The sequence below is a fragment of the Rhinatrema bivittatum genome, chromosome 7 (assembly GCF_901001135.1).
Source record: "Rhinatrema bivittatum chromosome 7, aRhiBiv1.1, whole genome shotgun sequence".
NCBI lineage: Eukaryota > Metazoa > Chordata > Amphibia > Gymnophiona > Rhinatrematidae > Rhinatrema > Rhinatrema bivittatum.
In genome coordinates this window covers 177523703-177540928 of record NC_042621.1, presented here as the reverse complement: position 1 = coordinate 177540928, position 17226 = coordinate 177523703, and the positions used below count along the sequence as shown (strand labels likewise).

At 46.9% G+C, this 17226-nt stretch overlaps 1 protein-coding gene across 4 annotated transcripts in view; it reads right to left on the bottom strand.

Moving 5' to 3' along the window:
* Positions 1 to 16896, bottom strand: part of LOC115095596 (dual specificity protein phosphatase 26-like) — a 41380-nt gene extending 24484 nt beyond the window's left edge. Inside the window, exons 1-2 of one of the 4 annotated variants that reach the window (XM_029609533.1) lie at positions 16663 to 16891; positions 16514 to 16567 (exon numbers count right to left, since the gene is read on the bottom strand). In XM_029609533.1, the coding sequence (XP_029465393.1) occupies positions 16514 to 16567; positions 16663 to 16667 (59 nt within the window). In that variant the 5' untranslated portion in view covers positions 16668 to 16891. Of the gene's footprint in view, positions 1 to 16513; positions 16568 to 16633 lie in introns of all 4 variants that reach the window. The other 3 variants (XM_029609534.1, XM_029609535.1, XM_029609530.1) reach the window with 3 other exon arrangements.
* Between the last annotated feature and the right edge of the window lie 330 nt (positions 16897 to 17226).

Below are 17226 nucleotides of genomic sequence, written 5' to 3'. Positions count from 1 at the left end.
TTGCAGAAATTAAGCAAAATGTTTACAATTTACTCTGTAAGTCATCAACGGTATGATCAGCATGATAAACAGGGTCATTCATCAAAATGTGGTAAGATGTTAATGCCCATGATAACGCATGCATTAACTCCATAACACATATGATAGTTATGGTAGCGCATGGCACGAATGCAAATTTTTCAAAGGGGTGAGATTGGGGAGGGTTTGGGCAGGATTAATGAAAACGAGGGGCATTATTGCACTGTGTGATAGCATAATATGTGCTATTGCATGCTTTTAATGCTGGAAGTAACTACACCTTTTTTCCTGGGGTTAAGCTGTGCAATAAACCCGAAGTGCCTGCAATTCAATTTGTGCTAAATGTTGCTTTTTGGGCTTGGAGAGGGAGTAGCACACCTAGTAGTTACCTATTTATACTGCTTTAGGAGGGCCAGTTAGTAACTCGAGGTGAGGTTTTAGTGGTGGTCTAGGGTTTGGGGGCCAGTTTTACATGCAGAGTAAAATGTACAAACAGTACATTAGACCTCACTGAAGATTTTATATCATTTGGAGCGAGGAAAGTCACACAAAGATGAGATTTCTACAATGTTCTCTCACCCTAGCTTGATGGACTCTCTACCAGGGTTCTATCAAGCTAGGGTGAGAGAACATTGAAGAAATTTCATCTTTGTGTGACTTTACTCGATCCAAATGATGTCAAATCTTCACTAAGGTCTACTGTGCTGTTCGTACGTCTCACTCTACATGTAAAACTGGCCCCCAAATCCTACACCACCACCAAAACTTCATCCCGAGTTACTAGCTGGCCCTCCTATAGCAGTATAACTAGGTGACTACTATGCAGGCATCATAAAGAGTCTCTCTCTCTCTCTCTCTCTCTCTCTCTCTCTCTCTCTCTCTCTCTCTCTCTCTCACTCACACTCTCACACATACGCCTGGGCACTTCATAAGTAGTGAAGTGGAAGTATCACAGAGCACAAAAGCTTTACCACACGTTGCAGTAAACTACTTATACAAAGCAGTAAGATGGTACAATAATTCTGAAATTATCATAACCACACTCCTTTTTCTTATTGCAGTTGTTATCCATGTGAAATTATAGCATTTTGATGAATCTAGGGTAAAGTTTGTAATAATCTAATCTGTTTAGATGGCTGTTAAAAGATTATTATATAGCAACTCATAGGAAAACATTATTGGTAATCTGGTAAAATGTCTAAACAAATAGGGATTCATCTCTTTATAAGGCAATGAGATTAAACAGAGCAGTCTGAAACAATGAGAATCAATTATAATACCACTGCATAGCAAGTGGCATAGCTGAAACGTTTTGGTCTTGCTGATTGTAGAGAAACTTGCAGCATCTACTGAAAAACAAGATTACTTGAAACAGACAAAGAGTATGGGATGAAGATCTATTGTTTTGCTCTGGCACTGCACAGACTTCCATCCATCGTAAAGTAAAAGCTAAAAAAAAAAAATGGGCTTGATTCATCCTTTTTGGGTTGGGCCTTCACTACTGTAGGGAGAAACACCAGTTAACCTTAAATTAAGATGTGCATCATGAACGTCAGGCCTGCTGCTATGCACACAGACTGAGTAAAAAGTACAAGCCTAAGTAATAAAAACATGGAATCTGCAGCCAGATGATTTTGGCAATTTTATTTGAAACTATGTTTCATAAGGAGGAGAAAAGACTGTTAGTTTCTCTATATCAGAGAATTGTCATCACCTCCCAAATGAGAGAAGAACCTTGGACCAGAGCTATGAAACATGTCCTTGGTTAAAACTTTGAATCCAGCTATGAAATGGGTATTGTTCTGTCATGACTCAGACCTTATCAGTTTTATACAACCAATTCTGTATCTATAGGAAGTGGCAGCATCCAATCCAGATCAACATTGGAGCCTATAGAACTGAATATTCAGTGAGGTTTGACTCAAAGAAAAGGGGGACTGAGTTACGCAAGCAGCGGCTTTCCTCACATATTGCCTGAAAACTTGTCTTTGAGAGCTCTGCTGCCAGAACTGTGCAGGTCACTACAATTGTGACTTGTAAATTAAGACTGAGTTTCATACTCGGTACAGTTTGCTCCATAGAATGGAAGCAACTATTTTGCCATCTATTCTCTTGAAAGACTTTGGCAAGCTAGTAAATCATGCCCTATTTTGCCATCATATATCTCACAGAGACATCTGTGAGACCTTTTGGGTTCTATCTGTCATTCGCCTGCATGGAGAGTTGGATTTTCCCCATGGTATGACATTTTCCTGATTTTGGGAGGGTGCCCTGTACTGGATAAGAGTGAGAACTGTGGCTTAATTACCTTTCAACTGGGCTATTTAGCTTGGTATTACATAAATACTAAATGCAAAGTTGGACTTAGAGATAATGCTTATAAGTTCTGATTATCTTTTATTATATGGCCTTGCACTGTGAAACTGTAACAACTAAACCAAAATCAACAAAGAAATAATTGTACTGTTTTAAACATTGTTTACTTATGCTGCTAGTAAACTGACTATCTCATAAGTGTCTGTATCTGCTCCCTAATGCTAATGAATTCATATCATAAGGATATTGTTAAAATCTAATAATCTACTGTAAGGTTATCCACACTAGATACTCCTATACTATTTGAATAACAGCCAAATGTTAGGGTTTCTTAAATATTTACTGTCATAAGAAACAATTTCCCTGCTATTGAGAATCCTCTGTAATACAAACTTATTCAGAAAAAAACTGAGTATAGATATTTGAAGCATACAGGTGGTATAGCATACTTATACTTTTCATTATTCTTAACATTATATTTATTAATCACATTTTATCAAAATCCCAAAGCAATTTACAAAATAAAATATTTAACACAACAGAATACATATTGATAAAATCTAAATAAAATAAAGCAAATGTTGCTTACCTGATGTAACAGGTGTTCTCACAGGACAGCAGGATGTTAGTCCTCACAAATGGGTGACATCGAGGATGGAGCCCTGTACGGAAAACTTTTCTGTCAAAGTTTCAACAAGCTTTGACTGACACTGGCACACGGGTGCACTGAGCATGCCCAGCCTGCAATTATCCCTGTGAGCCACAGGTGTCTCCCTCAGTCTCGTCTTATAGCTAAAAAGCGTAAGCGAAACTAAAATAAAAGTATACAGACCCAACTCCGTGGGGTGGCGGGCGGGTTTCGTGAGGACTAACATCCTGCTGTCCTGTGAGAACACCTGTTACATCAGGTAAGCAACATTTGCTTTCTCACAGGACAAGCAGGATGGTAGTCCTCACAAATGGGTGAGTACCGAGCTGAGGATGCCCGGGAATGCACCAGATACACCGCAGATGCGCAAAGGCGTAACGACTGAGGTGGAAATGGGAACGGAGGGCATCCGCAACACCATAATGGGTTCGTGGAAGGATGTTGGGTAGTGAATTGAAAAAAGTAAGAGTAGGCGGACTGGCCAAACATGGAGCATGCCGGCTAGTCAATGTAAGCAATAATAGGCTGCAAAGGTATGGAGAGGACTCCAGGCTGCAGCCTGATAAAAAAGTACAAGCAGCAGTAACCATAAGGGAAGCTGTTAAGGCTAAGACGGACACAACAGTATGTGGATACCCACAGTGTTGTAGTGAAATGTCTGCTTGTTGGTAGGAAAGGAAATATAGACCACTTAATCAGAAGGATTAGGTCTGTGTGGCCACTGGAAGTAGCAGCTTGACCCTTGCATGAAGGAAAGAGTCAAGTGGAATTCACATGGAATGCAGTGCAATGTAGATAGAATGTAAGCGCAGCATTACTGTCCAGGAATGTGGAAAACCCAGTCTCTCCCTAGGCCGAGAGAGAGAGGTTAGGAAAAATTAATAGAGTATTTCCTGAGGAAAGGAGATACAACATCTACCTGAAAAGGATAGAAAGTTGAATGCGTAGAACTACTCAGTGGCAGAGGAACGGAGTCAGGTGAGTATGGAAGAGTGCATAACTCACGGACCCTGCTGGCAGGAATGACATTAGAGGGAAAGAAGTTCCCTTGCCAAACTGTGGAAGAGAGGAATGGAAAGGCTCAAACGTAGAATGTATGAGACTTATAGGAGAATATATATGTTCATTCCGTGATTAGAGAAATAGAGGCGGCTTGATCAGTGGATAATCCATGGTAAGCCGACTCAGAGAGGATTACCGAAAACGGGAACCCAACTCCCAAAACGATACACCTCCTAAGAGAAAGGTGTATCTATGTGGAGGATGTCTGGAGAACAGAATCCGAGGGAGTAAGAAAAAATGGTGGAAAAGTAAAAGGGGTAATACCTCTTTTTTTCTTTTTTTTTTTTTTTTAGCGTCAGGAGGTAAAAGCCTGCCATATTAAACGGCAAGATTTATGTTTAGAAGTTTTTGTGACGCTACCAGAACCTAAGAACATCAGTAAGTCTATGATTTGGGACTGACTGGTGAGAGAATAAAAGGTTACTGATATGATGGATTGAGAAGTATGGGAAAGCATACTGATCTCAGTCAGGGAGTGGGGAAAAGAATACTGAACCCCATCCCAGTTCAACATTAGAAGAATGCTGGCTACGAGAGGCAGCAGAAGAGATATATTAAAGAGGCCTTTGATGGAAGAAAAGGCATCTAAGGGAACGCATAGGAAACATGTGCAGGGAGCAGAACCTGTGCATCGTATGGAATGATGCAGACGCCGAGGAAAGTTTAGTTAAACTCAGCGTTAAAAGATTTGCCCTGTACACATGTAATTGAGACCATTCGAGAGGATAGAACCTACGTGGAGAAGGTCTGATAGAGCGTTCATTAAATCTCTTAGATATGTGGCCCAAGGACGCATGAAGTGAACAAGGGCCAAGGGTAGAGCTGCGCAGCTGTCTAGCAGAGCAGCTAAGAGGTAATGCGTGCTTATGAGTTGGAAAGCACATTGTCCCTATGCTGTCTGTCTGTATGCACAAAGAATTGTTGCAAAAGCAGTATTGGAAGGCATAAGGGCATAACTCATGGGTGCAACGTCCAGGAAGTTTATGAGAAACTATGCTGGAGTGCAATAGATGCATAATGGGTTGACAGCTTTCAGGAGAAACTTTATAACCCTAAGGAATTGCGAGCATGAGTCGAAGGAGACTAGGTCCTAGTTCGAACTGGGATAAGAATCAGGGACGAAAGCAATGAAACCACTTAGGTCCATTGAGTATAGAATGTCACTGAATATAAACCCATAGCAGTTTTGAATTATGAGAAAATGCATAGTGGGAAGAAACCCCATAGCCCAACCATGAAAAGTTGAAAGGCTGAGGTTATGGAAAATATGCGCAGGGACATATAACAATGTATCAGAATGTCTGTGCGCATGCTGGACAAGAGGGTCTTAAGACTGTGGTGTCCAGAAGTGTTACAGAAGGGATTTATGGCAGTGACAGTAATCCCAGTTAGTAAATGTATAGTGAGTCCTGAAAAAAGTGAGAGCTCCTTGCATGTACTGAAAGTGGTTAGCCAGTAGTCTATGCAAGGAAAGTGAATGATGTTACACTCCGCAGAGAAAACAGCATTCACCAACAGTGATGCAAGAGACAGTTCACTTACCGAAGCTGGTGCCAGCGGCAGAGCTTGGGGTTGTAATGTTGACTCACCATAAAGCACATAGAAAACATTAAAATAATGTACTTACTGCAGTATGGAGTGATGGTAACCAAAGATACCATTGTACCTGTGACGTCTAAAGAAAGTTGGATTTTCTTAGGGCCAGGATGTGCGGAGAGTAACTATTTTCTGTTAAAAGAAAGAATAGTGCATTAAAACTCCCCAACCCCCCTCCCTTCTCCCCTCTGCACTTCGTAGCGCCTGGGGGAGTGTACCGGGACTTTGGTACAAGGTGGGGTGGCCGCTCTGATATCTGACCAGATGGGAGACCAGGAGGTGTCCCAATGGAGGATATCATGTAGGCTCCTGCAGGTGTGTGAGCGGTAAGTGGTACCCGCATTTCTGTATGCTGTACAAGGAGACAACTGAGACCTGTGGCCAGGCCTCAAGGTGGACTTGTACATGGGGCAATGGTTGCTGAATCTCATGTTTAGCAGATCAGCCAATGCAGCTGGACCTTGGTTGGGAGGGAACCAAGAGTCAGAGCATTGGTCGGCACAGGGACTTGTTACTGACAAGAGAAGAAGCCCTGCTGCAATCCCAAGAAGATAGAGGGGTTCTCCTGATATTGTGGCTAACATAGCTAACATAGCGATATGTGACACTAATACAGTTCTAAAAGGCACATGACCCAGAACTTTTCGAACCACGGTCCGAATGGGAGAACACAACTCTATGGGAATGCCGCCGAAGCGGGTACTTACCATCCGACGTGGATCGCCGCAAGACGAGCCGGTGAAGATTGTTGACTCCGATGGTCTCCGGAGTCCTCGAGGGTAAGGCCGGGGACGTAAACGTCCATCTCGCTCTGAAACCCGGTATGGTGGCACAGGTACAGAGGAGACAGGCCAGGCGTGAGTGGCGTTTAGACTGCTAAGTGTAACAGATGGCCATAGTCCCACACCACTTGACGGTGGGGCACGCCAGGAACAGAGGAGCCCTAACGGAACTCATGTTCCCTTCCCTCGTCACAGCGGCTCGATGTGTCGTGACGCCAATGCAGAAGCTGTCGGACCTGGATCCGGAAGTTCTGGATCACCAAGGACTGCCAAAACTGTAGGAACAGTGCTGATGGCAGTGGTGATGTCGCTCTGCCCGAGCGTTGTCCAGCCTGGAGAAGGATGGCACCGATGTGCTGGATGGCGTCAGCAGCGGACGATCACGATGTCGGCGATGATGGTGCCACGGTGCTCGGCCCGGTCTTTCCCCAGCGCCGAGATGGAAGCCCTCGTCGTCCTGGAAGGCGATCGATGACGAACTGTCAGCACGCCTGCTCTGCTCCTGACACAATGGAGTGTCTTAAGCTAATACGGGGCTTAAAAAAGAACCCAAAGCGTGGAGCAATGTGAGGAGGCGAGGGTATTATGTGGCGGTGCTATGTCGGTATTGACGATATAGAAGGCAACCTAAGGGGCTTCGAGGATATCATCAAAATGGGTATGAAAAATCGTCGATGACTGGCCAGGAGAATGATGACAGTGACGGGCACTGACAGCAGTGGCATAGGTATCTTTGAAACGATGTGGAATCGAATAATCGAAAAACATTGCCGTTATTGAAAAAGATACCGGCATCAACTGAGTCGAAGTCGAATCAATAGGGCGTCAAGGACACCGAAGGAAAACGGAGGTGTCGAGGGCATCGATGCATGGAGGCGGGCATTTATGCCGTTTGTGGCATGGCCACGGGCATCAACTATAGGGCCACAGACGTTGACGGTATCGATTTGGACAGACTCAGATTTCCAAGTGTACATGGCATTGGTGCCCCAGACACGTGTGTCGGTGGCATCGATATGGACACGTATGGAATCGATGGCATGGATCTCCCAGTCGATGAATTCCATCCCGGCATCAACGCCAGTCCTGGAATCGGCATGGGCATCGATGCCAGCCATAAGGCTGGCATTGGCATCAACGCCCATCCACGGAATCGAGCCGGCATGGATACCCACCGATGGGACCCACCTGGGCATCGAATTTCACCGATGGGAGCAGCCTGGCATCGACTGCCCTCGATGGATGCATTCTAACATAGATGCCCATGGATGAAACACCTGGGCATCGGTGTCCATCGATGCAAAAGGACCTGGCACCGATGCCATCGACGGACGGCCATCCGGCACCAATGCCATCGACGGACAAGCCATCCGGCACCGATGTCCATCGATGGGGACCATCCGGCACCGATGTCCACCGATGGGGACCATCTGGCATCGATGCCCACCGACGAATCGATGTGGCACCGATGCCCACCGATGGAAAAGGGCTGGACATTGGTGGGGAGGATGGGGCATCGATGGCATCCCCAAAAGGGGGGGTGGCATCGATGAAGTGACCCTGGGATCGTTAAAAAGTGTCTCGGGCAGCGGTGGCGGCGACCCGAGTATGCATGGCAGTGACTAACAGCGTGTGCGTCAATGGCATGCATCCGGGTAGGGACGGCACCGAGGAAGCCCAAGGAAAAAAACAGTGCGTAGGAGGAAAAAGCCTGGTAGCACTGAAAAGCAAAAAACATGGATAAAGGCATCAGGGCACCGTGGGGGGAGGGGCGCTGATGACATATAAAAGCCCAGGGCGGTTTAGGAGGGTCCCGGTGTAGCGATAGGTATCGACTGCGTGAGGGTACCAGGGAACGAAGGACTTGAAGCTACAGAGGTCCTAAAGTTAAGGAAAAAATCCCTACCCCACTAGCATAAGCAAGCAGAGTGTCACAGAGATACTCGCAAGCTGTTTAAAGCTAACTGAAAAATGGGGGAAGGGAAGGCTTCAGTCAGTTAACAGCCTTAAGATAGTGACAGGAACCGACCGAAAAATAAGAATTAGTACTCACCGAGCGTCGTAAAAACGTACGCGGAGGGAGACCTGTGCAGGGAAAAGTGTTTTTTGAAGTGAAAAGTTAAGTGTTTTCCATGAGGTAATTAGTTAAAAAATCCTCACAGAGCTCCAACCGCTATGCTGACTGCAGAGCGGAAAAAAGAAGACTGAGGGAGACACCTGTGGCTCACAGGGATAATTGCAGGCTGGGCATGCTCAGTGCACCCAGTGTGCCAGTGTCAGTCAAAGCTTGTTGAAACTTTGACAGAAAAGTTTTCCGTACAGGGCTCCATCCTCGATGTCACCCATTTGTGAGGACTACCATCCTGCTTGTCCTGTGAGAAACCTCAATACAATTCAAATAACCTAATAAAAAACATAAATCAAATAAATATAAAATAATACCTCATACCATTCAAAAGGCCTAATAATAGAACAAATCCAAGCAGTCAAATTGGGAAAAATCAGAACCCCAAACAGCTCCAAATATCCAAGAAGAGAAGGTTTAGGTTATACAGATCAAAGACTTGTATGAATAACCAGGTTTTTAAAAGCTTTCAGAAATGTAATAATTCCCCAACAGATCTAATTTCCAATGGAACCTAATTACAGAGTTTTAGAGCTGCAATCTAAAACACTGTGCATCAATGTATCTCCAGCTTCACTTCATGGAATCAAGGCACAAACAAAAGATCTAGCTAGGAAGACTGAAGAGGCCTGGCAGGCATATGACAAGTGATCTTTTCAGAAATATAACCTGGGGCCATATTACATAACAGAACTACATTTTATATGATACTGAATTGGAAACCAATGTACATCACAAAGAAGTAGGGTAAAATGATCATTCATTTTAAGGCCACCAATCAGCCTATCGGCTGTATTTTGAATAAATTGCAGCCAACTAATTTGTTGTTTTTAGTAATCCCAAAAGAAGCAAATTACAATAATCAATTCTTGACACAACTAAATCTTGGATCGCCAATTTCAAATGACATATGACAAAAAAGGCGGAATTTGATGAATAATCAGTAAATAGAACTAAGCAGCCTTAGCAACAGATGAAATATGAGTCTGCTGTTATGAACCCTGCCGCGGAGCTAATCCCCGTAAGCAGGCCTCGCTTACCCCGTGCTCCTGCCTTCCCGACGCAGCTGGTTACCGCCGACGTCGGTCCTCCCTCGCGGCCGGAGCCGGAGACTCGAGTTCCCTTTTGCGTCCCGGAAGTCGCCCTTCATGGTCCTCTTCACCACGGCTGGAGCCACGGACTTCCTGCCATCTTCACGGCGGGAGCCGCCCCCCGCCTTCATCATCATTTTCCCGGCAGGAGGCCACATCTCCGAGCTCGATTGGCGGCTGGAGCCGCCCTCGGGGCCTCCTGCAGTGGCTGGAGCCGCTGCCGTCATCGGGGCCTGTGTCCTGGCCCAGTCCTGCTCTCTACGTGCTGAGATCGGGCAGGACCACTGTCCATGGTCCTGCACAGCTTCTTCCTGCTTCCTCTAGGTGCACGGCCACGCCTCTCTTCAGAATTTAAAGGGCCCACAGCCGGATATGCCCTGGGCCCCACCTAGTGACTGTTTCCTACTTCAGCCCTATAAAAGGGCTGTTCCTGCTTTTCCTCGTTGCCTTGCATCAGAGTGACTTCAGCCCTGGAGGCTGCCGCCTGCCAGCGCTCCGACAAGTCCTTGATTTTCTTTGTGGAGCTCCTCGTCTCGTCTGATTCGTACCATGTCTTCTTGTCATGTCTTCATTGCCTGAGGTCCCCGTCCAGGTGTCCTGGTGTCTCATCTCCTGGTGTATCACTTCCTCGTGTTCCAGCCCTCCTTGGTGTTTGTTCTAGCTCTGGAGCCTTCTGTTCTGCCGGCCGTGGATCTCCGGGTGACACAGCTTCGTCATGGGAGATGCCGGCAATGGACTGGTATCCTGTGCTCCTGAGCCGTCTTGTCCTGCCAGCCTTCGTGGTGCTTCGGATGACATCTGGCTCCGTCGCTGAAGTTCTGCCTCGGCTGGATTCTTCCCTGCGCTTGTCCCGCTCTTCTCAAGGTCCGTGACCAGCCTCCTTGGGCTGTGTAGGGCGTGTAGTGGGACAGGGTGGTCCACGACCAGCCCATTGGGTCCGCCTGTGAAGGTGGGCTAAGTAGGGCGCCCTGAGAGACAGTGCCAATGTCTACCTGCCCAGCTTCTTGTCTTGTTTGGGCGTTGTCAATTTCCTCGTCTTGTCCCTGATGTCGTTGCATCAGCCTTGGTGTCATGTCTTCAATAGCTCTTGTGTCATATCTTCAACAGCCCCAGTGTCATGTCTTCACATCAACCTTTGTCGGTGATGCCGTCGCATCTACCTTGGTGTCATGTCTTCGTGTCAAAGCCTCTATCTGTCCTCATCCTCAGGTCAGCCTGCTGCTCCATGCCGATCCAAGCGGCAGGTCCGAAAGGGCTTGGAACAGTCGGAGGACCATTCTCCTACCAACATCATCCTGTTGTTGGCGCTGAGAGCTTGCAAGCCCGGCAGAGGGTAAGACCGTGTCTCTGCCATCATGGGACACGTCGCCAACCCTTGGTTCAGTCCTGGATCCGTATGGGGTCAGGCTGAGGCCGAAGGGCAAACTAAACACCCCCTTCTCAACAGAATGCAAGGCCATGTGTCCAGTGACGTGTTCCGTCGATGGATCCGCCTTGTTCCTGAAATCCATCTTCAGAGTCTTGTTTGTTCCTGGACTGGTTTTGGGACCAAAACATTTTTTTCAGGATTCTTTGCTTACGACCTGCTGGAGGCGCCAGCTGTCTGGATTTTTTTACGACCTGCAGGAGGTGCCTACATCCAGACTTTTTGTCATGTTTGCCAGTTTGGGGGTTATTCAACCTGCAAGAGGCGCCTGCACCCCACCTGGTTTTGCTGGTTTTGTTTGCCCACCCTGGGTTCCCTCCCCCAGGTCTTCTTGGTGTTTCTTGTGGTTTTGTCTTGTTTGTGATTTTGGCTCTCTGTTTGTTGCTTGTTGTGCTGTTCCCTGTTGTTGCTCATTTGTACTGTCTTCCGTTTGTTGCTTCCCGGTCATGTGTTTTCCTGTCCTCCTCGTTCCCATCTTTCCGCTCTCTCGCTTTCCACTCTCTCGCTTTCTGTTCCCTTGCTCTCCGCTCCTTTGCTCCCTCTTTTGTATTTTTTGTTTGTCGGTCGTGCGATCTCTGTTCGTGCGGTCACCGCTCGCTCGGTCACCGCTCGCTCGGTCTCGTGTTCGCTCGGTCTCGTGTTCGCTCGGTCTCGTGTTCGCTCGGTCTCGTGTTTGCTCGGTCTCGTGTTCCCTCGGTCTTGTGTTCTCTGGTCTCTCGTCATTTTCTTCTTGTGTTTCTGTAGTTTCTTGCCTTTTTCTTGCAGTCCCCGGGATTACCAGCTTCCATTTTTTTTTGGTCCCTCGAATACCTTCATTCGGTATGGACTGTTACCTTCTCTCCTTGGACTGTTGACAGGAGGTTTGAGGAGGGGGGTACTGTTATGAACCCTGCCACGGAACTAATCCCCATGAGCAGGCCTCACTTACCCCGTGCTGCTGCCTTTCCAACACGGCTGGTTACCGCTGATATCGGGCCTCCCTCGCGGCCGGAGCCGTGGACTCGAGTTCCCTTTTGCGGCCCGGAGGCCGCCCTTCATGGTCCTCTTCACCGCGGCTGGACCTGCGGACTTCCTGCCATCTTCGCGGCATGAGCCGCCGCCACCTTCATCATCATCTTCGCGGCAGGAGGCCGCATCCCCGAGCTCGATTGGCAGCTGGAACCGCCCTCAGAGCCTCCTGCAGCGGTTGGAGCCGCTGCCATCATCGGGGCCTGCATCCTGGCCCAGCTCTGCTCTCTACATGCTGACGTCGAGCAGGACTGCTGTCCACGGTCCTGCACAGCTTCTTCCTGCTTCCTCTAGGTGTGCGGCCGCGCCTCTCTTCAGAATTTAAAGGGCCCACGGCCGGATATGCCCTGGGCCCCACCTAGTGACTGTTTCCTGCTTCAGCCCTATAAAAGGGCTGTTCCTGCTTTTCCTCATTGCCTTGCATCAGAGTGACTTCAGCCCTGGAGGCTCCCGTCTGCCAGCGCTCCGACAAGTCCTTGATCTTTGTGGAGTTCCTCGTCTCATCTGCTTCGTACCATGTCTTCCTGTCATGTCTTCATTGCCTGAGGTCCCCGTCCAGGTGTCCTGGTGTCTCATCTCCTGGTGTATCGCTTCCTGGTGTTCCAGCCCTCTTTGGTGTTTGTTCTAGCTCTGGAGCCTTCTGTTCTGCCGGCCGTGGATCTCCGGGTGATGCAGCTTTGTCATGGGAGATGCCGGCAGTGGACTGGTGTCCTGTGCTCCTGAGCCATCTTGTCCTTCCAACCTTCGTGGTGCTTTGGATAACATCTGGCTCTGTCGTCAAAGATTTGCCTCGGCTGGAGTCTTCCCTGCGCTTGTCCCACTCTCCTCGTGGTCCGTGACCAGCCTCCTTGGGCTGTGTAGGGCGCATAGTGGGACAGGGTGGTCAGCAACCAGCCCATTGGGTCCGCCCGTGAGGGTGGTCTGAGTAGGGTGCCCTGAGAGACAGTGCCAATGTCTACCTGCCCAGCTTCTCGTCTCGTTTGGACTTTGTCAAGTTCCTCATCTTGTCCCTGATGCCGTTGCATCAGCCTTGGTGTCATGTCTTCAACAGCCCTGGTGTCATGTCTTCAACAGCTCTGATGTCATGTTTTCACATCAACCCTCATCAGTAATGCCGTCGCATCTACCTTGGTGTCATATTTTTGTGTCAAGGCCTACATCTGTCTTCATCCTCAGGCCGGCCTGCTGCTCCATGGCGATCCAAGCGGCAGGTCCGAAAGGGCTTGGAACGGTCGGAGGAACGTTCACCTACCATCATCCTGTTGTTGGCGTTGGGAGCTTGCAGGCCCGGCAGAGGGTAAGACCGTGTCTCTGCCATCCTGCGACACATCGTCAACCCTCGGTTCGGTCCTGGATCCGTCTGGGGTCGGGCTGAGGCCCAAGGGCACACTAAACACCCCCTTCTCAACATCTGCATGGACAAATGTGACTTCAACCAGACCCTCAGGTCTCTTACCACTTCACTAAGCCTCCTCAATTATTGAAACAACAAATATACAGAAAAGTCAGCCTCTAGTTTCACCTGGCATACTCAGATAACTTTGCTTTTATTAGCATTAAGCTTAAGGTCTCTAGCTTGACACCAAGATTAAACTTTTAAAAGATAGCCATTAATAAAAATCGCTCCCCAATTTCCCCTGATGTAACTGGAAAAATCATCTGCACATCATTTGCATAAAGATGAAATCTGATCCTCAACAATCTTAATAATCTTCAGAAGGGCAAAGGTTTTCCACTCAGCTGGATACACAGCTTTTCTTTGCCTCCATGAAACCTATAACTTGAATAGATGAATTAATCTTGCTCTGTGTAAGAGTAAATTGGAGCAGCCTCTCTTTTGCCCTGATAGCTCCCATTATTTCCTAAAGGAAGAAAAATATCTTTTTAAAAATTTTATTTTCCTCCCACAGAAAAGCATGGGATTTGGGTCATGCCATCCTCTTCCAAGAACATGGGGCCTGTGTAGTCTTGAAAGCTCATGTACTACAACATCTTTTTGGTGGTTCTTTTAAAGGCATCATAACCTACTAAGACTCCAGCTTCCTCCTATAACAATGTGACTTTTAGAGCATCACTTAATTTAGACAAATTACTTTAAAACTGATCCATCATTTTATCAAAATGAAACAAGCTATCCAATTTGTAAACCACCTAGACTATATCATGTATAAGCGGTATATAAAAAACTTTTAAATAAGAACATAAGAAATTGCCATGCTGGGTCAGACCAAGGGTCCATCAAGCCCAGCATCCTGTTTCCAACAGAGGCCAAAACCAGGCCACAAGAACCTGGCAATTACCCAAACACTAAGAAGATCCCATGCTACTGATGCAATTAATAGCAGTGGCTATTCCCTAAGTAAAATTGATTAATAGCCATTAATGGACTTCTCCTCCAAGAACTTATCCAAACCTTTTTTGAACCCAGCTACACTAAGGGGCGGATTTTCAGAGCCCTGCTCGCGTAAATCCGCCCAAAACCGGGCGGATTTACGCGAGCAGGGCCCTGCGCGCCGGGAAGCCTATTTTACATAGGCCTCCCGGCGCGCGCAGAGCCCCGGGACTCGCGTAAATCCCGGGGTTCTCGGAGGGGGGCGTGTCGGGGGCGTGTCGGGGGGCGGGCCCGGTCATCGCGGCGTTTCGGGGGCGTGTCGGCAGCGTTTTGGGGGCGGGTACGGGGCGTGGCTACGGCCCGGGGGCGTGGCCGTGCCCTCCGTACCCGCCCCAGGTTGCGGCCCGGCGCGCAGGAGGCCCGTTGGCGCGCGGGGATTTACGCCTCCCGTCCCCCGACAAAGGTAAGGGGGGGGTTTAGACAGGGCCGGGCGGGTGGGTTAGGTAGGGGAAGGGAGGGGAAGGTGAGGGGAGGGCAAAGGAAAGTTCCCTCCGAGGCCGCTCCGATTTCGGAGCGGCCTTGGAGGGAACGGGGTAGGCTGCGCGGCTCGGCGCGCGCCAGCTATACAAAATTCATAGCCTTGCGCGCGCCGATCCAGGATTTTAGTGGATACGCGCGGCTCCGCGCGTATCTACTAAAATCCAGCGTACTTTTGTTTGCGCCTGGAGCGCAAACAAAAGTAGGCTATTCGCGCGCCTTTTAAAATCTACCCCTAACTGCACTAACCACATCCTCTGGCAACAAATTCCAGAGCTTTATTGTGCGTTGAGTGAAAAGAATTTTCTCCGATTAGTCTTAAATGTGCTACTTGCTAACTTCATGGAATGCCCCCTAGTCCTTCTATTATTCGAAAGTAAAAAGAACCGAGTCACATCTACTCGTTCAAGACCTCTCATGATCTTAAAGACCTCTATCATATCCCCCCTCAGCCGTCTCTTCTCCAGGCTGAACAGCCCTAATCTCTTCAGCCTTTCTTCATAAATAGCTGATCGTATCATAATTTATTTTTTCCACATTGATTTTTTTACACATATGTTGTCATCACATTGTGACTATTTGTCCTTTTAGAAGAGTCTGGAATTAGTGGTGTAGTTTTATTATTATTTCCAAGATTTAAAAAAAAAATATATATATTCAGAGAGGAGGAAGATTAAGTAATTACAAAGATGTTTTGAGAAAAAAACATTAGTATTTTCATGCAAACAGAAAAGGATGACATTGCGGTGCTATCAAAGTTATTCCCTGCAGTTATTCAGGGAGCTCTATTTTATTTTGTTAAAAGTTGTAACCATATGATGACAGAACTCACTGAAAAATTATTGGTGGACTGGCCCAATGACTTGGAGGCAGTTCTGTCTGCTGCAATGCAGGAAATAAGGGTTCAGTTCCTGAGCTCAGCTTCTATTTCTTGAGCCACCAGGGTTAGGGATGATGTAGATCTAGAGTTCACAGCCACTAGGAGGGAGTCACAACCATCACTCAATGGCCAGACTCGGGGTGCATGTTATACAGGGTTCCAGAGAGAGCTACAGTCAATGGGATCCTTGCCAAGGTCTGTTACTCCTATGGCTGGATGAAGGGGAAGGGTATAGTTTTGAATTAAGGGTCTATATTCCTTAGCTCTATTAGTGGCTGATTCTGATTGATAATGGAAGCCCATAAAAGCAGGAGGAAACTGTTAGGGGTGTGCAAGAAGGGGGAGGAGCCAAAATCCACAAGTTTGCTTCATTTCATTAGTTTTTCTATTGTTTCAAATAGAAAACTAGGACAGCACCTGTGTTATTAGCTCCATGTCTTATGAGATGTGAGCCCAGTCCTGGTTTTTTAGTTAACATTCCAATACAATCCATTCTTTATTTTCCTGAAAAATGCATTGAGATGGGAGTTATAAATAAGAACTGAATCAATATTTCATGCTGACATGGCGGTAAGCTGGCAACACTGTCATTGAAAGATCCTGATTTTATATTTCAATGGAAAAAGAAAAAGAAATCTTCAGTAAATATTTCAGTGCTTTTGTGGATTGTCTTATGCAAATTGCTACTTACAGGCACTGTCTATTGCTGTCTTCAAAATGTTTACAGGTGCTGGAATTTTTTCTGCTGAACAAACAGAGATAGGCTTGCAATCAAATTCACTTTATGAAATAACTAGGAAAAAAAACTTACAGGTCCCCTAAGTAGACCCTGGGCCATACTTCATTCACATGGTTTAATTCCACATTGCAGCTGTCCAAGATAGTCTCCAACTCTGTAATGGAGGAGTGTTGCCGACTACAGATTTTCATCCTTGGGATCATTTTAAAACTATAATTCTTTTGTTATTAACTCCGGATAAGATAGCTAACAGACTGAGATGGGCAAATACTGCTGCTACGGGACTGTTTTGAACTGCTGATTCCACTGTTGACACTTGACAGTTGTGAACAGGTGGGTACTGCCAGGATCCTATCGAGCTCTGTTTTCAACTCACTTGAAACTATATATATCTGCTCTTGCACTGGTGTTTACAAAGTTTGCTGTGAGTGCTGCTCTCATCCTGGTATTTTTCAAAGCTTTCCTGTGAAGATGAACTTAAATTACTATTGAAGATCATTTCTGTGTGCCGGAATTTATTTTTTTTAAACATTCCATTCCACTGAAAAGTTCAATAATACATGTTTCCATAGACTCCCCCTTCTGTTTTATTCTCTGTTTCCTTTCCCATCAGTTTCTATTATTGTGTGTTTGCTATGTATTAGAGAAACTCTTTCTGGAAGAAA